This window comes from Heterodontus francisci, chromosome 6 (assembly GCF_036365525.1).
Source record: "Heterodontus francisci isolate sHetFra1 chromosome 6, sHetFra1.hap1, whole genome shotgun sequence".
Lineage (NCBI taxonomy): Eukaryota > Metazoa > Chordata > Chondrichthyes > Heterodontiformes > Heterodontidae > Heterodontus > Heterodontus francisci.
Genome location: NC_090376.1, coordinates 3,483,091 through 3,509,779, shown reverse-complemented (window position 1 = coordinate 3,509,779; position 26,689 = coordinate 3,483,091). Strand labels below are relative to the sequence as shown.

At 57.5% G+C, this 26,689-nt stretch overlaps 1 protein-coding gene across 1 annotated transcript in view; it reads right to left on the bottom strand.

Moving 5' to 3' along the window:
* Positions 1-388: 388 nt before the first annotated feature.
* cnga4 (cyclic nucleotide gated channel subunit alpha 4) overlaps positions 389-26,689 on the bottom strand; it is a 41,537-nt gene continuing 15,236 nt past the window's right edge. The window contains exon 5 of the mRNA XM_068032961.1: positions 389-933. Coding sequence (XP_067889062.1) covers positions 389-933 — 545 coding nt within the window. The remainder of the gene's footprint in view (positions 934-26,689) is intronic.

Sequence of the window (26,689 nt, the reverse complement as noted above, 5' to 3'; positions counted from 1 at the left end):
CCAGCATTTATTGCCCATCCCTAATTGCCCTTGAGAAGATGGTGGTGAGCTTCTTTCTTGAACCGCTGCAGTCCATGTGGGTTAGGTATACCCACAGTGCTGTTAGGAAGGGAGTTAGAGGATTTTGACCCAGCGACAGTGAAGGAAAGTGAGGATGGTGTGTGACTTGGACTTGCAGGTGGTGGTGTTCCCATGCATTTGCTGCCCTTGTCCTTCTAGTTGGTAGGGGTTGCGGGTTTGGAAGGTGCTGTCTAAGGAGCCTTGGTGCGTTGCTGCAGTGATGGTACACACTGCTGCCACTGTGTGTCAGTGGTGGAGGGAGTGAATGTTTGTAGGTGGGGTGCCAATCAAGCGGGCTGCTTTGTCCTAAACCTGGTTAGTCCTCAAATTACTCCGTGGTCTGCACCAATAACTGAGCATTGGACTGGGTTTGATGCTGGGCCTGCCTATGATCCTGGGCCTTGGCCTGGGGCTGGGCCTGGATCCTGTTCTGGGCCTGTGTTTGGGCCTGCGTCTCGGACTGGGCCTGAGTCAGCCGATGATCCTCGGCTTCCCCTACTCCCTCCAAGTCCTCATCAACCCCCACCCAGACGCCTAACTCATTTTCAAGATGTTTGAGGCGAAAATCTATTTTTTTGACACTGGATTCAAGCTCTGAAATCAGCCGAGCGAGTTTGGTTTGCAGCGAGTCAAGGACAATCTCCAGCCGCCCCAGCGTACTCGCCAGTTTTTCTTTCCCCAACTCCGGCTGTGCCACAGCCTCATCCAACATCCCCATCTTCAGCAGCATCTCTCGGCCTTTTCCCTCCAGCATATGCTTGGCCTCAGGAAACTCCATCAGCACCTCGGCCAGATCGTCCTTCCCCAACACAAACAAGTCCGAGTATCCAATACTCCGGATATTGGCAGTCCTTCGATTTCCAGATATACTCCCTTCAAAATAGGAGACAGAATAAAGTAAAGAAACAAATCCTGATCTCAGCCTGTATTTTAGCCTCAGTCGGCGTCAGATTCACGACTGGATTTGGACCTGCATCTTAACCATGGCCTGGGTCTTGAGGCACTTCAATAGGTAGTCATGCACTCTCTAACTACTGACCCTCCGACAGTGCAGCACTCCCTCAGTACTGACCCTCCGACAGTGCAGCACTCCCTCAGTACTGACCCTCCGACAGTGCAGCACTCCCTCAGTACTGACACTCCGACAGTGCAGCACTCCCTCAGTACTGACCCTCCGACAGTGCAGCACTCCCTCAGTACTGACCCTCCGACAGTGCAGCACTCCCTCAGTACTGTCCCTCTGACAGTGCAGCACTCCCTCAGTACTGACCCTCTGACAGTGCAGCACTCCCTCAGTACTGACCCACCGACAGTGCAGCACTCCCTCAGGACTGACCCTCCGACAGTGCAGCACTCCCTCAGTACTGACCCTCCGACAGTGCGGCACTCCCTCAGTACTGACCCTCCGACAGTGCAGCACTCCCTCAGTACTGACCCTCCGGCAGTGTGGCACTCCCTCAGTACTGACCCTCCGACAGTGCAGCACTCCCTCAGTACTGACCCTCCTGCAGTGCAGCACTCCCTCAGTACTGACCCTCCGACAGTGCAGCACTCCCTCAGTACTGACCCTCCGACAGTGCAGCACTCCCTCAGTACTGTCCCTCTGACAGTGCAGCACTCCCTCAGTACTGACCCTCCGACAGTGCAGCACTCCCTCAGTACTGCCCCTCTGACAGTGCAACACTCCCTCAGTACTGACCCTCCGACAGTGCAGCACTCCCTCAGTACTGACACTCCGACAGTGCAGCACTCCCTCAGTACTGACCCTCCGACAGTGCAGCACTCCCTCAGTACTGACTCTCCGACAGTGCAGCACTCCCTCAGTACGGACACTCCGACAGTGCGGCACTCCCTCAGTACTGACCCTTTGACAGTGCAGCACTCCCTCAGTACTGACTCTCCGACAGTGCAGCACTCCCTCAGTACTGACTCTCCGACAGTGCAGCACTCCCTCAGTACTGACCCTCCGATTGTGCAGCACTCCCTCAGTACTGACTCTCCGACAGTGCAGCACTCCCTCAGTACTGACCCTCCGGCAGTGCAGCACTCTCTCAGTACTGACTCTCCGACAGTGCAGCACTCCCTCAGTACTGACCCTCCGACAGTGCAGCACTCCCACAGTACTGACCCTCCGACAGTGCAGCACTCCCTCAGTACGGACTCTCCGACAGAGCTACACACCCTCAGTACTGACCCTCCGACAGTGCAGCACTCCCTCAGTACTGACTCTCCGACAGTGCAGCACTCCCTCAGTACTGACCATCCGACAGTGCAGCACTCCCTCAGTACTGACCCTCTGACAGTGCAGCACTCCCTCAGTACTGACCCTCCGACAGTGCAGCACACCCTCAGTACGGACTCTCCGACAGAGCAACACACCCTCAGTACTGACCCTCCGACAGTGCAGCACTCCCTCAGTACTGACTCTCCGACAGTGCAGCACTCCCTCAGTACTGACCCTCCGACAGTGCAGCACTCCCTCAGTACTGACCCGCCGACAGTGCAGCACTCCCTCAGTACTGACCCTCCGACAGTGCAGCACTCCCTCAGTACTGACCCTCTGACAGTGCAGCACTCCCTCAGTACTGACCCTCTGACAGTGCAGCACTCCCTCAGTACTGACCCACCGACAGTGCAGCACTCCCTCAGGACTGACCCTCCGACAGTGCAGCACTCCCTCAGTACTGACCCTCCGACAGTGCGGCACTCCCTCAGTACTGACCCTCCGACAGTGCAGCACTCCCTCAGTACTGACCCTCCGGCAGAGCGGCACTCCCTCAGTACTGACCCTCCGACAGTGCAGCACTCCCTCAGTACTGACCCTCCTGCAGTGCAGCACTCCCTCAGTACTGACCCTCCGACAGTGCAGCACTCCCTCAGTACTGACCCTCCGACAGTGCAGCACTCCCTCAGTACTGTCCCTCTGACAGTGCAGCACTCCCTCAGTACTGACCCTCCGACAGTGCAGCACTCCCTCAGTACTGCCCCTCTGACAGTGCAACACTCCCTCAGTACTGACCCTCCGACAGTGCAGCACTCCCTCAGTAGTGACACTCCGACAGTGCAGCACTCCCTCAGTACTGACCCTCCGACAGTGCAGCACTCCCTCAGTACTGACTCTCCGACAGTGCAGCACTCCCTCAGTACTGACACTCCGACAGTGCGGCACTCCCTCAGTACTGTCCCTCTGACAGTGCAGCACTCCCTCAGTACTGACCCTCCGACAGTGCAGCACTCCCTCAGTACTGCCCCTCTGATAGTGCAACACTCCCTCAGTACTGACCCTCCGACAGTGCAGCACTCCCTCAGTACTGACACTCCGACAGTGCAGCACTCCCTCAGTACTGACCCTCCGACAGTGCAGCACTCCCTCAGTACTGACCCTCCGACAGTGCAGCACTCCCAGAGTACTGACCCTCCGACAGTGCAGCACTCCCTCAGTACGGACTCTCCGACAGAGCTACACACCCTCAGTACTGACCCTCCGACAGTGCAGCACTCCCTCAGTACTGACCATCCGACAGTGCAGCACTCCCTCAGTACTGACCCTCTGACAGTGCAGCACTCCCTCAGTACTGACCCTCCGACAGTGCAGCACACCCTCAGTACGGACTCTCCGACAGAGCAACACACCCTCAGTACTGACCCTCCGACAGTGCAGCACTCCCTCAGTACTGACTCTCCGACAGTGCAGCACTCCCTCAGTACTGACCCTCCGACAGTGCAGCACTCCCTCAGTACTGACCCGCCGACAGTGCAGCACTCCCTCAGTACTGACCCTCCGACAGTGCAGCACTCCCTCAGTACTGACCCTCTGACAGTGCGGCACTCCCTCAGTACTGACCCTCCGACAGTGCAGCACTCCCTCAGTACTGACCCTCCGGCAGTGCGGCACTCCCTCAGTACTGACCCTCCGACAGTGCAGCACTCCCTCAGTACTGACCCTCCTGCAGTGCAGCACTCCCTCAGTACTGACCCTCCGACAGTGCAGCACTCCCTCAGTACTGACCCTCCGACAGTGCAGCACTCCCTCAGTACTGTCCCTCTGACAGTGCAGCACTCCCTCAGTACTGACCCTCCGACAGTGCAGCACTCCCTCAGTACTGCCCCTCTGACAGTGCAACACTCCCTCAGTACTGACCCTCCGACAGTGCAGCACTCCCTCAGTAGTGACACTCCGACAGTGCAGCACTCCCTCAGTACTGACCCTCCGACAGTGCAGCACTCCCTCAGTACTGACTCTCCGACAGTGCAGCACTCCCTCAGTACTGACACTCCGACAGTGCGGCACTCCCTCAGTACTGTCCCTCTGACAGTGCAGCACTCCCTCAGTACTGACCCTCCGACAGTGCAGCACTCCCTCAGTACTGCCCCTCTGACAGTGCAACACTCCCTCAGTACTGACCCTCCGACAGTGCAGCACTCCCTCAGTACTGACCCGCCGACAGTGCAGCACTCCCTCAGGACTGACCCTCCGACAGTGCAGCACTCCCTCAGTACTGACCCTCCGACAGTGCGGCACTCCCTCAGTACTGACCCTCCGACAGTGCAGCACTCCCTCAGTACTGACCCTCTGACAGTGCAGCACTCCCTCAGTACTGACCCTCCGACAGTGCAGCACACCCTCAGTACGGACTCTCCGACAGAGCAACACACCCTCAGTACTGACCCTCCGACAGTGCAGCACTCCCTCAGTACTGACTCTCCGACAGTGCAGCACTCCCTCAGTACTGACCCTCCGACAGTGCAGCACTCCCTCAGTACTGACCCGCCGACAGTGCAGCACTCCCTCAGTACTGACCCTCCGACAGTGCAGCACTCCCTCAGTACTGACCCTCTGACAGTGCGGCACTCCCTCAGTACTGACCCTCCGACAGTGCAGCACTCCCTCAGTACTGACCCTCCGGCAGTGCGGCACTCCCTCAGTACTGACCCTCCGACAGTGCAGCACTCCCTCAGTACTGACCCTCCTGCAGTGCAGCACTCCCTCAGTACTGACCCTCCGACAGTGCAGCACTCCCTCAGTACTGACCCTCCGACAGTGCAGCACTCCCTCAGTACTGTCCCTCTGACAGTGCAGCACTCCCTCAGTACTGACCCTCCGACAGTGCAGCACTCCCTCAGTACTGCCCCTCTGACAGTGCAACACTCCCTCAGTACTGACCCTCCGACAGTGCAGCACTCCCTCAGTAGTGACACTCCGACAGTGCAGCACTCCCTCAGTACTGACCCTCCGACAGTGCAGCACTCCCTCAGTACTGACTCTCCGACAGTGCAGCACTCCCTCAGTACTGACACTCCGACAGTGCGGCACTCCCTCAGTACTGTCCCTCTGACAGTGCAGCACTCCCTCAGTACTGACCCTCCGACAGTGCAGCACTCCCTCAGTACTGCCCCTCTGACAGTGCAACACTCCCTCAGTACTGACCCTCCGACAGTGCAGCACTCCCTCAGTACTGACCCGCCGACAGTGCAGCACTCCCTCAGGACTGACCCTCCGACAGTGCAGCACTCCCTCAGTACTGACCCTCCGACAGTGCGGCACTCCCTCAGTACTGACCCTCCGACAGTGCAGCACTCCCTCAGTACTGACCCTCCGGCAGTGCGGCACTCCCTCAGTACTGACCCTCCGACAGTGCAGCACTCCCTCAGTACTGACCCTCCTGCAGTGCAGCACTCCCTCAGTACTGACCCTCCGACAGTGCAGCACTCCCTCAGTACTGACCCTCCGACAGAGCAGCACTCCCTCAGTACTGTCCCTCTGACAGTGCAGCACTCCCTCAGTACTGACCCTCCGACAGTGCAGCACTCCCTCAGTACTGCCCCTCTGACAGTGCAACACTCCCTCAGTACTGACCCTCCGACAGTGCAGCACTCCCTCAGTACTGACACTCCGACAGTGCAGCCCTCCCTCAGTACTGACCCTCCGACAGTGCAGCACTCCCTCAGTACTGACTCTCCGACAGTGCAGCACTCCCTCAGTACGGACACTCCGACAGTGCGGCACTCCCTCAGTACTGACCCTTTGACAGTGCAGCACTCCCTCAGTACTGACTCTCCGACAGTGCAGCACTCCCTCAGTACTGACTCTCCGACAGTGCAGCACTCCCTCAGTACTGACCCTCCGACAGTGCAGCACTCCCACAGTACTGACCCTCCGACAGTGCAGCACTCCCTCAGTACGGACTCTCCGACAGAGCTACACACCCTCAGTACTGACCCTCCGACAGTGCAGCACTCCCTCAGTACTGACTCTCCGACAGTGCAGCACTCCCTCAGTACTGACCATCCGACAGTGCAGCACTCCCTCAGTACTGACCCTCTGACAGTGCAGCACTCCCTCAGTACTGACCCTCCGACAGTGCAGCACACCCTCAGTACGGACTCTCCGACAGAGCAACACACCCTCAGTACTGACCCTCCGACAGTGCAGCGCTCCCTCAGTACTGACTCTCCGACAGTGCAGCACTCCCTCAGTACTGACCCTCCGACAGTGCAGCACTCCCTCAGTACTGACCCGCCGACAGTGCCGCACTCCCTCAGTACTGACCCTCCGACAGTGCAGCACTCCCTCAGTACTGACCCTCTGACAGTGCAGCACTCCCTCAGTACTGACCCTCTGACAGTGCAGCACTCCCTCAGTACTGACCCTCCGACAGTGCAGCACTCCCTCAGTACTGACCCTCTGACAGTGCAGCACTCCCTCAGTACTGACCCGCCGACAGTGCCGCACTCCCTCAGTACTGACCCTCCGACAGTGCAGCACTCCCTCAGTACTGACCCACCGACAGTGCAGCACTCCCTCAGGACTGACCCTCCGACAGTGCAGCGCTCCCTCAGTACTGACCCTCCGACAGTGCGGCACTCCCTCAGTACTGACCCTCCGACAGTGCAGCACTCCCTCAGTACTGACCCTCCGGCAGTGCGGCACTCCCTCAGTACTGACCCTCCGACAGTGCAGCACTCCCTCAGTACTGACTCTCCTGCAGTGCAGCACTCCCTCAGTACTGACCCTCCGACAGTGCAGCACTCCCTCAGTACTGACCCTCCGACAGTGCAGCACTCCCTCAGTACTGTCCCTCTGACAGTGCAGCACTCCCTCAGTACTGACCCTCCGACAGTGCAGCACTCCCTCAGTACTGCCCCTCTGACAGTGCAACACTCCCTCAGTACTGACCCTCCGACAGTGCAGCACTCCCTCAGTAGTGACACTCCAACAGTGCAGCACTCCCTCAGTACTGACCGTCCGACAGTGCAGCACTCCCTCAGTACTGACTCTCCGACAGTGCAGCACTCCCTCAGTACTTACACTCCGACAGTGCGGCACTCCCTCAGTACTGTCCCTCTGACAGTGCAGCACTCCCTCAGTACTGACCCTCCGACAGTGCAGCACTCCCTCAGTACTGCCCCTCTGACAGTGCAACACTCCCTCAGTACTGACCCTCCGACAGTGCAGCACTCCCTCAGTACTGACACTCCGACAGTGCAGCACTCCCTCAGTACTGACCCTCCGACAGTGCAGCACTCCCTCAGTACTGACTCTCCGACAGTGCAGCACTCCCTCAGTACTGACACTCCGACAGTGCGGCACTCCCTCAGTACTGACCCTTTGACAGTGCAGCACTCCCTCAGTACTGAATCTCCGACAGTGCAGCACTCCCTCAGTACTGACTCTCCGACAGTGCAGCACTCCCTCAGTACTGACCCTCCGATTGTGCAGCACCCCCTCAGTACTGACTCTCCGACAGTGCAGCACTCCCTCAGTACTGACCCTCCGGCAGTGCAGCACTCTCTCATTACTGACTCTCCGACAGTGCAGCACTCCCTCAGTACTGACCCTCCGACAGTGCAGCACTCCCACAGTACTGACCCTCCGACAGTGCAGCACTCCCTCAGTACGGACTCTCCGACAGAGCTACACACCCTCAGTACTGACCCTCCGACAGTGCAGCACTCCCTCAGTACTGACTCTCCGACAGTGCAGCACTCCCTCAGTACTGACCATCCGACAGTGCAGCACTCCCTCAGTACTGACCCTCTGACAGTGCAGCACTCCCTCAGTACTGACCCTCCGACAGTGCAGCACACCCTCAGTACGGACTCTCCGACAGAGCAACACACCCTCAGTACTGACCCTCCGACAGTGCAGCACTCCCTCAGTACTGACTCTCCGACAGTGCAGCACTCCCTCAGTACTGACCCTCCGACAGTGCAGCACTCCCTCAGTACTGACCCGCCGACAGTGCAGCACTCCCTCAGTACTGACCCTCCGACAGTGCAGCACTCCCTCAGTACTGACCCTCTGACAGTGCGGCACTCCCTCAGTACTGACCCTCCGGCAGTGCGGCACTCCCTCAGTACTGACCCTCCGGCAGTGCGGCACTCCCTCAGTACTGACCCTCCGACAGTGCAGCACTCCCTCAGTACTGACCCTCCTGCAGTGCAGCACTCCCTCAGTACTGACCCTCCGACAGTGCAGCACTCCCTCAGTACTGACCCTCCGACAGTGCAGCACTCCCTCAGTACTCTCCCTCTGACAGTGCAGCACTCCCTCAGTACTGACCCTCCGACAGTGCAGCACTCCCTCAGTACTGCCCCTCTGACAGTGCAACACTCCCTCAGTACTGACCCTCCGACAGTGCAGCACTCCCTCAGTAGTGACACTCCGACAGTGCAGCACTCCCTCAGTACTGACCCTCCGACAGTGCAGCACTCCCTCAGTACTGACTCTCCGACAGTGCAGCACTCCCTCAGTACTGACCATCCGACAGTGCAGCACTCCCTCAGTACTGACCCTCTGACAGTGCAGCACTCCCTCAGTACTGACCCTCCGACAGTGCAGCACACCCTCAGTACGGACTCTCCGACAGAGCAACACACCCTCAGTACTGACCCTCCGACAGTGCAGCACTCCCTCAGTACTGACTCTCCGACAGTGCAGCACTCCCTCAGTACTGACCCTCCGACAGTGCAGCACTCCCTCAGTACTGACCCGCCGACAGTGCAGCACTCCCTCAGTACTGACCCTCCGACAGTGCAGCACTCCCTCAGTACTGACCCTCTGACAGTGCAGCACTCCCTCAGTACTGACCCTCTGACAGTGCAGCACTCCCTCAGTACTGACCCACCGACAGTGCAGCACTCCCTCAGGACTGACCCTCCGACAGTGCAGCGCTCCCTCAGTACTGACCCTCCGACAGTGCGGCACTCCCTCAGTACTGACCCTCCGACAGTGCAGCACTCCCTCAGTACTGACCCTCCGGCAGTGCGGCACTCCCTCAGTACTGACCCTCCGACAGTGCAGCACTCCCTCAGTACTGACCCTCCTGCAGTGCAGCACTCCCTCAGTACTGACCCTCCGACAGTGCAGCACTCCCTCAGTACTGACCCTCCGACAGTGCAGCACTCCCTCAGTACTGTCCCTCTGACAGTGCAGCACTCCCTCAGTACTGACCCTCCGACAGTGCAGCACTCCCTCAGTACTGCCCCTCTGACAGTGCAACACTCCCTCAGTACTGACCCTCCGACAGTGCAGCACTCCCTCAGTAGTGACACTCCGACAGTGCAGCACTCCCTCAGTACTGACCCTCCGACAGTGCAGCACTCCCTCAGTACTGACTCTCCGACAGTGCAGCACTCCCTCAGTACTGACACTCCGACAGTGCGGCACTCCCTCAGTACTGTCCCTCTGACAGTGCAGCACTCCCTCAGTACTGACCCTCCGACAGTGCAGCACTCCCTCAGTACTGCCCCTCTGACAGTGCAACACTCCCTCAGTACTGACCCTCCGACAGTGCAGCACTCCCTCAGTACTGACACTCCGACAGTGCAGCACTCCCTCAGTACTGACCCTCCGACAGTGCAGCACTCCCTCAGTACTGACTCTCCGACAGTGCAGCACTCCCTCAGTACTGACACTCCGACAGTGCGGCACTCCCTCAGTACTGACCCTTTGACAGTGCAGCACTCCCTCAGTACTGACTCTCCGACAGTGCAGCACTCCCTCAGTACTGACTCTCCGACAGTGCAGCACTCCCTCAGTACTGACCCTCCGATTGTGCAGCACCCCCTCAGTACTGACTCTCCGACAGTGCAGCACTCCCTCAGTACTGACCCTCCGGCAGTGCAGCACTCTCTCAGTACTGACTCTCCGACAGTGCAGCACTCCCTCAGTACTGACCCTCCGACAGTGCAGCACTCCCACAGTACTGACCCTCCGACAGTGCAGCACTCCCTCAGTACGGACTCTCCGACAGAGCTACACACCCTCAGTACTGACCCTCCGACAGTGCAGCACTCCCTCAGTACTGACTCTCCGACAGTGCAGCACTCCCTCAGTACTGACCATCCGACAGTGCAGCACTCCCTCAGTACTGACCCTCTGACAGTGCAGCACTCCCTCAGTACTGACCCTCCGACAGTGCAGCACACCCTCAGTACGGACTCTCCGACAGAGCAACACACCCTCAGTACTGACCCTCCGACAGTGCAGCACTCCCTCAGTACTGACTCTCCGACAGTGCAGCACTCCCTCAGTACTGACCCTCCGACAGTGCAGCACTCCCTCAGTACTGACCCGCCGACAGTGCAGCACTCCCTCAGTACTGACCCTCCGACAGTGCAGCACTCCCTCAGTACTGACCCTCTGACAGTGCGGCACTCCCTCAGTACTGACCCTCCGGCAGTGCGGCACTCCCTCAGTACTGACCCTCCGGCAGTGCGGCACTCCCTCAGTACTGACCCTCCGACAGTGCAGCACTCCCTCAGTACTGACCCTCCTGCAGTGCAGCACTCCCTCAGTACTGACCCTCCGACAGTGCAGCACTCCCTCAGTACTGACCCTCCGACAGTGCAGCACTCCCTCAGTACTGTCCCTCTGACAGTGCAGCACTCCCTCAGTACTGACCCTCCGACAGTGCAGCACTCCCTCAGTACTGCCCCTCTGACAGTGCAACACTCCCTCAGTACTGACCCTCCGACAGTGCAGCACTCCCTCAGTAGTGACACTCCGACAGTGCAGCACTCCCTCAGTACTGACCCTCCGACAGTGCAGCACTCCCTCAGTACTGACTCTCCGACAGTGCAGCACTCCCTCAGTACTGACACTCCGACAGTGCGGCACTCCCTCAGTACTGTCCCTCTGACAGTGCAGCACTCCCTCAGTACTGACCCTCCGACAGTGCAGCACTCCCTCAGTACTGCCCCTCTGACAGTGCAACACTCCCTCAGTACTGACCCTCCGACAGTGCAGCACTCCCTCAGTACTGACACTCCGACAGTGCAGCACTCCCTCAGTACTGACCCTCCGACAGTGCAGCACTCCCTCAGTACTGACTCTCCGACAGTGCAGCACTCCCTCAGTACGGACACTCCGACAGTGCGGCACTCCCTCAGTACTGACCCTTTGACAGTGCAGCACTCCCTCAGTACTGACTCTCCGACAGTGCAGCACTCCCTCAGTACTGACTCTCCGACAGTGCAGCACTCCCTCAGTACTGACCCTCCGATTGTGCAGCACTCCCTCAGTACTGACTCTCCGACAGTGCAGCACTCCCTCAGTACTGACCCTCCGGCAGTACAGCACTCTCTCAGTACTGACTCTCCGACAGTGCAGCACTCCCTCAGTACTGACCCTCCGACAGTGCAGCACTCCCACAGTACTGACCCTCCGACAGTGCAGCACTCCCTCAGTACGGACTCTCCGACAGAGCTACACACCCTCAGTACTGACCCTCCGACAGTGCAGCACTCCCTCAGTACTGACCCTCCGACAGTGCAGCACTCCCACAGTACTGACCCTCCGACAGTGCAGCACTCCCTCAGTACGGACTCTCCGACAGAGCTACACACCCTCAGTACTGACCCTCCGACAGTGCAGCACTCCCACAGCACTGACCCTCCGACAGTGCAGCACTCCCTCAGTACGGACTCTCCGACAGAGCTACACACCCTCAGTACTGACCCTCCGACAGTGCAGCACTCCCTCAGTACTGACTCTCCGACAGTGCAGCACTCCCTCAGTACTGACCATCCGACAGTGCAGCACTCCCTCAGTACTGACCCTCTGACAGTGCAGCACTCCCTCAGTACTGACCCTCCGACAGTGCAGCACACCCTCAGTACGGACTCTCCGACAGAGCAACACACCCTCAGTACTGACCCTCCGACAGTGCAGCACTCCCTCAGTACTGACTCTCCGACAGTGCAGCACTCCCTCAGTACTGACCCTCCGACAGTGCAGCACTCCCTCAGTACTGACCCGCCGACAGTGCAGCACTCCCTCAGTACTGACCCTCCGACAGTGCAGCACTCCCTCAGTTGTGACACTCCGACAGTGCAGCACTCCCTCAGTACTGACCCTCCGACAGTGCAGCACTCCCTCAGTACTGACTCTCCGACAGTGCAGCACTCCCTCAGTACTGACACTCCGACAGTGCGGCACTCCCTCAGTACTGTCCCTCTGACAGTGCAGCACTCCCTCAGTACTGACCCTCCGACAGTGCAGCACTCCCTCAGTACTGCCCCTCTGACAGTGCAACACTCCCTCAGTACTGACCCTCCGACAGTGCAGCACTCCCTCAGTACTGACACTCCGACAGTGCAGCACTCCCTCAGTACTGACCCTCCGACAGTGCAGCACTCCCTCAGTACTGACTCTCCGACAGTGCAGCACTCCCTCAGTACGGACACTCCGACAGTGCGGCACTCCCTCAGTACTGACCCTTTGACAGTGCAGCACTCCCTCAGTACTGACTCTCCGACAGTGCAGCACTCCCTCAGTACTGACTCTCCGACAGTGCAGCACTCCCTCAGTACTGACCCTCCGATTGTGCAGCACTCCCTCAGTACTGACTCTCCGACAGTGCAGCACTCCCTCAGTACTGACCCTCCGGCAGTACAGCACTCTCTCAGTACTGACTCTCCGACAGTGCAGCACTCCCTCAGTACTGACCCTCCGACAGTGCAGCACTCCCACAGTACTGACCCTCCGACAGTGCAGCACTCCCTCAGTACGGACTCTCCGACAGAGCTACACACCCTCAGTACTGACCCTCCGACAGTGCAGCACTCCCTCAGTACTGACCCTCCGACAGTGCAGCACTCCCACAGTACTGACCCTCCGACAGTGCAGCACTCCCTCAGTACGGACTCTCCGACAGAGCTACACACCCTCAGTACTGACCCTCCGACAGTGCAGCACTCCCACAGCACTGACCCTCCGACAGTGCAGCACTCCCTCAGTACGGACTCTCCGACAGAGCTACACACCCTCAGTACTGACCCTCCGACAGTGCAGCACTCCCTCAGTACTGACTCTCCGACAGTGCAGCACTCCCTCAGTACTGACCATCCGACAGTGCAGCACTCCCTCAGTACTGACCCTCTGACAGTGCAGCACTCCCTCAGTACTGACCCTCCGACAGTGCAGCACACCCTCAGTACGGACTCTCCGACAGAGCAACACACCCTCAGTACTGACCCTCCGACAGTGCAGCACTCCCTCAGTACTGACTCTCCGACAGTGCAGCACTCCCTCAGTACTGACCCTCCGACAGTGCAGCACTCCCTCAGTACTGACCCGCCGACAGTGCAGCACTCCCTCAGTACTGACCCTCCGACAGTGCAGCACTCCCTCAGTACTGACCCTCTGACAGTGCGGCACTCCCTCAGTACTGACCCTCCGGCAGTGCGGCACTCCCTCAGTACTGACCCTCCGGCAGTGCGGCACTCCCTCAGTACTGACCCTCCGACAGTGCAGCACTCCCTCAGTACTGACCCTCCTGCAGTGCAGCACTCCCTCAGTACTGACCCTCCGACAGTGCAGCACTCCCTCAGTACTGACCCTCCGACAGTGCAGCACTCCCTCAGTACTGTCCCTCTGACAGTACAGCACTCCCTCAGTACTGACCCTCCGACAGTGCAGCACTCCCTCAGTACTGCCCCTCTGACAGTGCAACACTCCCTCAGTACTGACCCTCCGACAGTGCAGCACTCCCTCAGTAGTGACACTCCGACAGTGCAGCACTCCCTCAGTACTGACCCTCCGACAGTGCAGCACTCCCTCAGTACTGACTCTCCGACAGTGCAGCACTCCCTCAGTACTGACACTCCGACAGTGCGGCACTCCCTCAGTACTGTCCCTCTGACAGTGCAGCACTCCCTCAGTACTGACCCTCCGACAGTGCAGCACTCCCTCAGTACTGCCCCTCCGACAGTGCAGCACTCCCTCAGTACTGACCCTCCGACAGTGCAGCACTCCCTCAGTACTGACTCTCCGACAGTGCAGCACTCCCTCAGTACTGACACTCCGACAGTGCGGCACTCCCTCAGTACTGACCCTTTGACAGTGCAGCACTCCCTCAGTACTGACTCTCCGACAGTGCAGCACTCCCTCAGTACTGACTCTCCGACAGTGCAGCACTCCCTCAGTACTGACCCTCCGATTGTGCAGCACCCCCTCAGTACTGACTCTCCGACAGTGCAGCACTCCCTCAGTACTGACCCTCCGGCAGTGCAGCACTCTCTCAGTACTGACTCTCCGACAGTGCAGCACTCCCTCAGTACTGACCCTCCGACAGTGCAGCACTCCCACAGTACTGACCCTCCGACAGTGCAGCACTCCCTCAGTACGGACTCTCCGACAGAGCTACACACCCTCAGTACTGACCCTCCGACAGTGCAGCACTCCCTCAGTACTGACTCTCCGACAGTGCAGCACTCCCTCAGTACTGACCATCCGACAGTGCAGCACTCCCTCAGTACTGACCCTCTGACAGTGCAGCACTCCCTCAGTACTGACCCTCCGACAGTGCAGCACACCCTCAGTACGGACTCTCCGACAGAGCAACACACCCTCAGTACTGACCCTCCGACAGTGCAGCACTCCCTCAGTACTGACTCTCCGACAGTGCAGCACTCCCTCAGTACTGACCCTCCGACAGTGCAGCACTCCCTCAGTACTGACCCTCTGACAGTGCAGCACTCCCTCAGTACTGACCCTCCGACAGTGCAGCACTCCCTCAGTACTGACCCTCTGACAGTGCGGCACTCCCTCAGTACTGACCCTCCGACAGTGCAGCACTCCCTCAGTACTGACTCTCCGACAGTGCAGCACTCCCTCAGTACTGACCCTCCGACAGTGCAGCACTCCCTCAGTACTGACCCTCCTGCAGTGCAGCACTCCCTCAGTACTGACCCTCCGACAGTGCAGCACTCCCTCAGTACTGACCCTCTGACAGTGCAGCACTCCCTCAGTACTGACCCTCTGACAGTGCAGCACTCCCTCAGTACTGACACTCTGACAGTGCAGCACTCCCTCAGTACTGACCCTCCGACAGTGCAGCACTCCCTCAGTACTGACCCTCCGACAGTGCAGCACTCCCTCAGTACTGACTCTCCGACAGTGCAGCACTCCCTCAGTACTGACACTCCGACAGTGCGGCACTCCCTCAGTACTGACCCTTTGACAGTGCAGCACTCCCTCAGTACTGACTCTCCGACAGTGCAGCACTCCCTCAGTACTGACTCTCCGACAGTGCAGCACTCCCTCAGTACTGACCCTCCGATTGTGCAGCACTCCCTCAGTACTGACTCTCCGGCAGTGCAGCACTCTCTCAGTACTGACTCTCCGACAGTGCAGCACTCCCTCAGTACTGACCCTCCAACAGTGCAGCACTCCCTCAGTACTGACCCTCCGACAGTGCAGCACTCCCTCAGTACGGACTCTCCGACAGAGCAACACACCCTCAGTACTGACCCTCCGACAGTGCAGCACTCCCTCAGTACTGACTCTCCGACAGTGCAGCACTCCCTCAGTACTGACCCTCCGACAGTGCAGCACTCCCTCAGTACTGACCTTCTGACAGTGCAATGCTCCCTCAGTACTGACCATCCGACAGTGCAGCACTCCCTCAGTACTGACTCTCCGACAGTGCAGCACTCCCTCAGTACTGACACTCCGACAGTGCGGCACTCCCTCAGTACTGTCCCTCTGACAGTGCAGCACTCCCTCAGTACTGACCCTCCGACAGTGCAGCACTCCCTCAGTACTGCCCCTCTGACAGTGCAACACTCCCTCAGTACTGACCCTCCGACAGTGCAGCACTCCCTCAGTACTGACACTCCGACAGTGCAGCACTCCCTCAGTACTGACCCTCCGACAGTGCAGCACTCCCTCAGTACTGACTCTCCGACAGTGCAGCACTCCCTCAGTACGGACACTCCGACAGTGCGGCACTCCCTCAGTACTGACCCTTTGACAGTGCAGCACTCCCTCAGTACTGACTCTCCGACAGTGCAGCACTCCCTCAGTACTGACTCTCCGACAGTGCAGCACTCCCTCAGTACTGACCCTCCGATTGTGCAGCACTCCCTCAGTACTGACTCTCCGACAGTGCAGCACTCCCTCAGTACTGACCCTCCGGCAGTACAGCACTCTCTCAGTACTGACTCTCCGACAGTGCAGCACTCCCTCAGTACTGACCCTCCGACAGTGCAGCACTCCCACAGTACTGACCCTCCGACAGTGCAGCACTCCCTCAGTACGGACTCTCCGACAGAGCTACACACCCTCAGTACTGACCCTCCGACAGTGCAGCACTCCCTCAGTACTGACCCTCCGACAGTGCAGCACTCCCACAGTACTGACCCTCCGACAGTGCAGCACTCCCTCAGTACGGACTCTCCGACAGAGCTACACACCCTCAGTACTGACCCTCCGACAGTGCAGCACTCCCACAGCACTGACCCTCCGACAGTGCAGCACTCCCTCAGTACGGACTCTCCGACAGAGCTACACACCCTCAGTACTGACCCTCCGACAGTGCAGCACTCCCTCAGTACTGACTCTCCGACAGTGCAGCACTCCCTCAGTACTGACCATCCGACAGTGCAGCACTCCCTCAGTACTGACCCTCTGACAGTGCAGCACTCCCTCAGTACTGACCCTCCGACAGTGCAGCACACCCTCAGTACGGACTCTCCGACAGAGCAACACACCCTCAGTACTGACCCTCCGACAGTGCAGCACTCCCTCAGTACTGACTCTCCGACAGTGCAGCACTCCCTCAGTACTGACCCTCCGACAGTGCAGCACTCCCTCAGTACTGACCCGCCGACAGTGCAGCACTCCCTCAGTACTGACCCTCCGACAGTGCAGCACTCCCTCAGTAGTGACACTCCGACAGTGCAGCACTCCCTCAGTACTGACCCTCCGACAGTGCAGCACTCCCTCAGTACTGACTCTCCGACAGTGCAGCACTCCCTCAGTACTGACACTCCGACAGTGCGGCACTCCCTCAGTACTGTCCCTCTGACAGTGCAGCACTCCCTCAGTACTGACCCTCCGACAGTGCAGCACTCCCTCAGTACTGCCCCTCTGACAGTGCAACACTCCCTCAGTACTGACCCTCCGACAGTGCAGCACTCCCTCAGTACTGACACTCCGACAGTGCAGCACTCCCTCAGTACTGACCCTCCGACAGTGCAGCACTCCCTCAGTACTGACTCTCCGACAGTGCAGCACTCCCTCAGTACGGACACTCCGACAGTGCGGCACTCCCTCAGTACTGACCCTTTGACAGTGCAGCACTCCCTCAGTACTGACTCTCCGACAGTGCAGCACTCCCTCAGTACTGACTCTCCGACAGTGCAGCACTCCCTCAGTACTGACCCTCCGATTGTGCAGCACTCCCTCAGTACTGACTCTCCGACAGTGCAGCACTCCCTCAGTACTGACCCTCCGGCAGTACAGCACTCTCTCAGTACTGACTCTCCGACAGTGCAGCACTCCCTCAGTACTGACCCTCCGACAGTGCAGCACTCCCACAGTACTGACCCTCCGACAGTGCAGCACTCCCTCAGTACGGACTCTCCGACAGAGCTACACACCCTCAGTACTGACCCTCCGACAGTGCAGCACTCCCTCAGTACTGACCCTCCGACAGTGCAGCACTCCCACAGTACTGACCCTCCGACAGTGCAGCACTCCCTCAGTACGGACTCTCCGACAGAGCTACACACCCTCAGTACTGACCCTCCGACAGTGCAGCACTCCCACAGCACTGACCCTCCGACAGTGCAGCACTCCCTCAGTACGGACTCTCCGACAGAGCTACACACCCTCAGTACTGACCCTCCGACAGTGCAGCACTCCCTCAGTACTGACTCTCCGACAGTGCAGCACTCCCTCAGTACTGACCATCCGACAGTGCAGCACTCCCTCAGTACTGACCCTCTGACAGTGCAGCACTCCCTCAGTACTGACCCTCCGACAGTGCAGCACACCCTCAGTACGGACTCTCCGACAGAGCAACACACCCTCAGTACTGACCCTCCGACAGTGCAGCACTCCCTCAGTACTGACTCTCCGACAGTGCAGCACTCCCTCAGTACTGACCCTCCGACAGTGCAGCACTCCCTCAGTACTGACCCGCCGACAGTGCAGCACTCCCTCAGTACTGACCCTCCGACAGTGCAGCACTCCCTCAGTACTGACCCTCTGACAGTGCGGCACTCCCTCAGTACTGACCCTCCGGCAGTGCGGCACTCCCTCAGTACTGACCCTCCGGCAGTGCGGCACTCCCTCAGTACTGACCCTCCGACAGTGCAGCACTCCCTCAGTACTGACCCTCCTGCAGTGCAGCACTCCCTCAGTACTGACCCTCCGACAGTGCAGCACTCCCTCAGTACTGACCCTCCGACAGTGCAGCACTCCCTCAGTACTGTCCCTCTGACAGTACAGCACTCCCTCAGTACTGACCCTCCGACAGTGCAGCACTCCCTCAGTACTGCCCCTCTGACAGTGCAACACTCCCTCAGTACTGACCCTCCGACAGTGCAGCACTCCCTCAGTAGTGACACTCCGACAGTGCAGCACTCCCTCAGTACTGACCCTCCGACAGTGCAGCACTCCCTCAGTACTGACTCTCCGACAGTGCAGCACTCCCTCAGTACTGACACTCCGACAGTGCGGCACTCCCTCAGTACTGTCCCTCTGACAGTGCAGCACTCCCTCAGTACTGACCCTCCGACAGTGCAGCACTCCCTCAGTACTGCCCCTCCGACAGTGCAGCACTCCCTCAGTACTGACCCTCCGACAGTGCAGCACTCCCTCAGTACTGACTCTCCGACAGTGCAGCACTCCCTCAGTACTGACCCTTTGACAGTGCAGCACTCCCTCAGTACTGACTCTCCGACAGTGCAGCACTCCCTCAGTATTGACTCTCCGACAGTGCAGCACTCCCTCAGTACTGACCCTCCGATTGTGCAGCACCCCCTCAGTACTGACTCTCCGACAGTGCAGCACTCCCTCAGTACTGACCCTCCGGCAGTGCAGTACTCTCTCAGTACTGACTCTCCGACAGTGCAGCACTCCCTCAGTACTGACCCTCCGACAGTGCAGCACTCCCACAGTACTGACCCTCCGACAGTGCAGCACTCCCTCAGTACGGACTCTCCGACAGAGCTACACACCCTCAGTACTGACCCTCCGACAGTGCAGCACTCCCTCAGTACTGACTCTCCGACAGTGCAGCACTCCCTCAGTACTGACCATCCGACAGTGCAGCACTCCCTCAGTACTGACCCTCTGACAGTGCAGCACTCCCTCAGTACTGACCCTCCGACAGTGCAGCACACCCTCAGTACGGACTCTCCGACAGAGCAACACACCCTCAGTACTGACCCTCCGACAGTGCAGCACTCCCTCAGTACTGACTCTCCGACAGTGCAGCACTCCCTCAGTACTGACCCTCCGACAGTGCAGCACTCCCTCAGTACTGACCCTCTGACAGTGCAGCACTCCCTCAGTACTGACCCTCCGACAGTGCAGCACTCCCTCAGTACTGACCCTCTGACAGTGCGGCACTCCCTCAGTACTGACCCTCCGACAGTGCAGCACTCCCTCAGTACTGACTCTCCGACAGTGCAGCACTCCCTCAGTACTGACCCTCCGACAGTGCAGCACTCCCTCAGTACTGACCCTCCTGCAGTGCAGCACTCCCTCAGTACTGACCCTCCGACAGTGCAGCACTCCCTCAGTACTGACCCTCTGACAGTGCAGCACTCCCTCAGTACTGACCCTCTGACAGTGCAGCACTCCCTCAGTACTGACACTCCGACAGTGCAGCACTCCCTCAGTACTGACCCTCCGACAGTGCAGCACTCCCTCAGTACTGACCCTCCGACAGTGCAGCACTCCCTCAGTACTGACTCTCCGACAGTGCAGCACTCCCTCAGTACTGACACTCCGACAGTGCGGCACTCCCTCAGTACTGACCCTTTGACAGTGCAGCACTCCCTCAGTACTGACTCTCCGACAGTGCAGCACTCCCTCAGTACTGACTCTCCGACAGTGCAGCACTCCCTCAGTACTGACCCTCCGATTGTGCAGCACTCCCTCAGTACTGACTCTCCGGCAGTGCAGCACTCTCTCAGTACTGACTCTCCGACAGTGCAGCACTCCCTCAGTACTGACCCTCCGACAGTGCAGCACTCCCTCAGTACTGACCCTCCGACAGTGCAGCACTCCCTCAGTACGGACTCTCCGACAGAGCAACACACCCTCAGTACTGACCCTCCGACAGTGCAGCACTCCCTCAGTACTGACTCTCCGACAGTGCAGCACTCCCTCAGTACTGACCCTCCGACAGTGCAGCACTCCCTCAGTACTGACCTTCTGACAGTGCAATGCTCCCTCAGTACTGACCATCCGACAGTGCAGCACTCCCTCAGTACTGACCCTCTGACAGTGCAGCACTCCCTCAGTACTGACCCTCCGACAGTGCAGCACTCCCTCAGTACGGACTCTCCGACAGAGCAACACACCCTCAGTACTGACCCTCCGACAGTGCAGCACTCCCTCAGTACTGACTCTCCGACAGTGCAGCACTCCCTCAGTACTGACCCTCCGACAGTGCAGCACTCCCTCAGTACTGACCCGCCGACAGTGCAGCACTCCCTCAGTACTGACCCTCCGACAGTGCAGCACTCCCTCAGTACTGACCCTCCGACAGTGCAGCACTCCCTCAGTACGGACTCTCCAACAGAGCAACACACCCTCAGTACTGACCCTCCGACAGTGCAGCACTCCCTCAGGACTGACCCTCCGACAGTGCAGCACTCCCACAGTACTGACCCGCTGACAGGGCAGCACTCCCTCAGTACTGACCCTCCGACAGCGCAGCATTCCCTCAGTACTGACCCTCCGACAGTGCAGCACTCCCTCACTACTGACCCTCCGACAGTGCAGCACTCCCTCAGTACTGACCCTCGGACAGTGCAGCACTCCCTCAGTACTGACCCTCCGACAGTGCAGCACTCCCTCAGTACTGACCCTCTGACAGTGCAGCACTCCCTCAGTACTGACCCTCTGACAGGGCAGCACTCTTTCAGTACTGACCCTCCGACAGTGCAGCACTCCCTCACTACTGACCCGCCGACAGTGCAGCACTCCCTCAGTACTGACCCTCCGACAGTGCAGCACTCCCTCAGTACGGACTCTCCGACAGAGCAACACACCCTCAGTACTGACCCTCCGACAGTGCAGCACTCCCTCTGTACTGACCCTCCGACAGTGCAGCACTCCCTCAGTACTGACCCGCCGACAGTACAGCACTCCCTCAGTACTGACCCTCCGACAGTGCAGCACTCCCTCAGTACGGACTCTCCGACAGAGCAACACACCCTCAGTACTGACCCTCCGACAGTGCAGCACTCCCTCAGTACGGACTCTCCGACAGAGCAACACACCCTCAGTACTGACCCTCCGACAGTGCAGCACTCCCTCAGTACTGACCCTCCGACAGTGCAGCCCTCCCTCAGTACTGACCCTCCGACAGTGCAGCACTCCCTCAGTACTGACCCTCCGACAGTGCAGCACTCCCTCAGTACTGACCCGCTGACAGGGCAGCACTCCCTCAGTCCTGACCCTCCGACAGTGCAGCACTCACTCAGTACTGACCCTCCGACAGTGCAACACTCCCTCAGTACTGACCCTCCGACAGTGCAGCACTCCCTCAGTACTGACCCTCCGACAGCGCAGCATTCCCTCAGTACTGACCCTCCGACAGTGCAGCACTCCCTCACTACTGACCCTCCGACAGCGCAGCATTCCCTCAGTACTGACCCTCGGACAGTGCAGCACTCCCTCAGTACTGACCCTCGGACAGTGCAGCACTCCCTCAGTACTGACCCTCGGACAGTGCAGCACTTCCTCAGTACTGACCCTCCGACAGTGCAGCACTCCCTCAGTACTGACCCTCTGACAGTGCAGCACTCCCTCAGTACTGACCCTCTGACAGGGCAGCACTCTTTCAGTACTGACCCTCCGACAGTGCAGCACTCCCTCAGTACTGACCCTCCGACAGTGCAGCACTCCCTCAGTACTGACCCTCCGACAGCGCAGCACTCCCTCAGTACTGACCCTCCGACAGTGCAGCACTCCCTCAGTACGGACCCTCTGACAGTGCAGCACTCCCTCAGTACTGACCCTCTGACAGGGCAGCACTCTTTCAGTACTGACCCTCCGACAGTGCAGCACTCCCTCAGTACTGACCCTCCGACAGTGCAGCACTCCCTCAGTACTGACCCTCCGACAGCGCAGCACTCCCTCAGTACTGACCCTCCGACAGTGCAGCACTCCCTCAGTGCTGACCCTCCGACAGTGCAGCACTCCCTCAGTGCTGACCCTCCGACAGTGCAGCACTCCCTCAGTACTGACCCTCCGACAGTGCAGCACTCCCTCAGTACTGACCCTCCGACAGTGCAGCACTCCCTCAGTACGGACCCTCTGACAGTGCAGCACTCCCTCAGTACTGACCCTCTGACAGGGCAGCACTCTTTCAGTACTGACCCTCCGACAGTGCAGCACTCCCTCAGTACTGACCCTCCGACAGTGCAGCACTCCCTCAGTACTGACCCTCCGACAGTGCAGCACTCCCTCAGTGCTGACCCTCCGACAGTGCAGCACTCCCTCAGTACTGACCCTCTGACAGTGCAGCACTCCCTCTGTACTGACCCTCGGACAGTGCAGCACTCCCTCTGTACTGACCCTCCGACAGTGCAGCACTCCCTCAGTACTGACCCTCCGACAGTGCAGCACTCCCTCAGTGCTATATTGGGACTGTCAGCCTGGAGTTTGTGCTCAAAATTCTGGTGACAGGAGGTCGGAAACCAGACAGATTTAAGGTATTTGGCAAAAGAACCAGAGGGGGAGATGAGGAGAAATGTGTTTCCGCAGTACGTTGTGGTAGAACAAAGAACAAAGAAAATTACAGCACAGGAACAGGCCCTTCGGCCCTCCAAGCCTGCGCCGATCCAGATCCTCTATCTAAACATGTCGCCTATTTTCTAAGGGTCTGTATCTCTTTTCTTCCTGCCCATTCATGTATCTGTCTAGATACATCTTAAAAGACGCTATTGTTCCCGCGTCTACCACCTCCACTGGCAACGCGTTCCAGGCACCCAACACCCTCTGCGTAAAGAACTTTCCACGCATATCCCCCCTAAACTTTTCCCCTCTCACTTTGAACTCGTGACCCCTAGTAATTGAATCCCCCACTCTGGGAAAAAGCTTCTTGCTATCCACCCTGTCTATACCTCTCATGATTTTGTACACCTCAATCAGGTCCCCCCTCAACCTCCGTCTTTCTAATGAAAATAATCCTAATCTACTCAACCTCTCTTCATAGCTAGCACCCTCCATACCAGGCAACATCCTGGTGAACCTCCTCTGCAGCCTCTCCAAAGCATCTACATCCTTTTGGTAATGTGGCGACCAGAACTGCACGCAGTATTCCAAATGTGGCCGAACCAAAGTCTTATACAACTGCAATATGACCTGCCAACTCTTGTACTCAATGCCCCGTCCGATGAAGGAAAGCATGCCGTATGCCTTCTTGACCACTCTATTGACCTGCGTTGCCACCTTCAGGGAACAATGGACCTGAACACCCAAATCTATCTGTACATCAATTTTCCCCAGGACTTTTCCATTTATTGTATAGTTCACTCTTGAATTGGATCTTCCAAAATGCATCACCTCGCATTTGCCCGGATTGAACTCCATCTGTCATTTCTCTGCCCAACTCTCCAGTCTATCTATATTCTGCTGTCTTCTCTGACAGTCCCCTTCACTATCTGCTACTCCACCAATCTTAGTGTCGTCTGCAAACTTGCTAATCAGACCACCTATACTTTCCTCCAAATCATTTATGTATATCACAAACAACAGTGGTCCCAGCACGGATCCCTGTGGAACACCACTGGTCACATGTCTCCATTTTGAGAAACTCCCTTTCACTGCTACTCTCTGTCTCCTATTGCCCAGCCAGTTCTTTATCCATCTAGCTAGTACACCTTGGACCCCATGCGACTTCACTTTCTCCATCAACCTACCATGGGGAACCTTGTCAAACGCCTTACTGAAGTCCATGTATATGACATCTACAGCCCTTCCCTCATCAATCAACTTTGTCACTTCCTCAAAGAATTCTCTTAAGTTGGTAAGACATGACCTTCCCTGCACAAAACCATGTTGCCTATCACTGATAACCCATTTTCTTCCAGATGGGAATAGATCCTATCCCTCAGTATCTTCTCCAGCAGCTTCCCTACCACTGACGTCAGGCTCACCGGTCTATAATTACCTGGATTATCCCTGCTACCCTTCTTAAACAAGGGGACAACATTAGCAATTCTCCAGTCCTCCGGGACCTCACCCATGTTTAAGGATGCTGCAAAGATATCTGTTAAGGCCCCAGCTATTTCCTCTCTCGCTTCCCTCAGTAACCTGGGATAGATCCCATCCGGACCTGGGGACTTGTCCACCTTAATGCCTTTTGGAATACCCAACACTTCCTCCCTCCTTATGCCGACTTGACCTAGAGTAATCAAACATCTGTCCCTAACCTCAACATCCGTCATGTCCGTCTCCTCGGTGAATACCGATGCAAAGTATTCGTTTAAAATCTCACCCATTTTCTCTGACTCCACGCATAACTTTCCTCCTTTGTCCTTGAGTGGGCCAATCCTTTCTCTAGTTACCCTCTTGCTCCTTATATATGAATAAAAGGCTTCGGGATTTTCCTTAACCCTATTTGCTAAAGATATTTCATGACCCCTTTTAGCCCTCTTAATTCCTCGTTTCAGATTGGTCCTACATTCCCGATATTCTTTCAAAGATACGTCTTTCTTCAGCCTCCTAGACCTCATGTATGCTTCCTTTTTCCTCTTAGCTAGTCTCACAATTTCACCTGTCATCCATGGTTCCCTAATCTTGCCATTTCTATCCCTCATTTTCACAGGAACATGTCTCTCCTGAACGCTAATCAACCTCTCTTTAAAAGCCTCCCACATATCAAATGTGAATTTACCTTCAAACAGCTGCTCCCAATCTACATTCCCCAGCTCCTGCCGAATTTTGGTATAGTTGGCCTTCCCCCAATTTAGCACTCTTCCTTTAGGACCACTCTCGTCTTTGTCCATGAGTATTCTAAAACTTACGGAATTGTGATCACTATTCCCAAAGTAGTCCCCTACTGAAACTTCAACCACCTGGCCGGGCTCATTCCCCAACACCAGGTCCAGTATGGCCCCTTCCCGAGTTGGACTATTTACATACTGCTCTAGAAAACCCTCCTGGATGCTCCTTACAAATTCTGCTCCATCTAGACCTCTAACACTAAGTGAATCCCAGTCAATGTTGAGAAAATTAAAATCTCCTATCACCACCACCCTGTTGCTCCTACATCTTTCCATAATCTGTTTACATATTTGTACCTCTATCTCACGCTCGCTGTTGGGAGGCCTGTAGTACAGCCCCAACATTGTTACCGCACCCTGCCTATTTCTGAGTTCTGCCCATATTGCCTCACTGCTCGAGTCCTCCATAGTGCCCTCCTTCAGCACAGCTGTGATATCCTCTTTGACCAGTACTGCAACTCCTCCACCCCTTTTACCTCCCTCTCTATCCCGCCTGAAGTATTGATATCCTGGGATATTTAGTTGCCAATCATGCCCTTCCCTCAACCAAGTCTCAGTAATAGCAATAACATCATACTCCCAGGTACTAATCCAAGCCCTAAGTTCATCTGCCTTACCTGCTACACTTCTTGCATTAAAACAAATACACCTCAGACCACCAGTCCCTTTGTGTTCATCATCTGCTCCCTGCCTACTCTTTCCCTTAGTCATGCTGACTTCATTATCTAGTTCCTTACAGGCTTTAGTTACTACCTCCTTACTGTCCACTGACCTCCTCATTTGGTTCCCATCCCCCTGCCACATTAGTTTAAACCCTCCCCAACAGCGTTAGCAAAAGCACCCCCAAGGACATTGGTTCCAGTCCGGCCCAGGTGTAGACCGTCCAATTTGTAATAGTCCCACCTCCCCCAGAACCGGTCCCAATGTCCCAAAAATCTGAACCCCTCCCTCCTGCACCATCTCTCAAGCCACGCATTCATCCTGACTATTCTTTCATTTTTACTCTGACTATCACGTGGCACTGGTAGCAATCCTGAGATTACTACCTCTGAGGTCCTACTTTTTAACTTGGCTCCTAACTCCCTAAATTCTGCTTGTAGGACCTCATCCCGTTTTTTACCTATATCATTGGTGCCTATGTGCACAA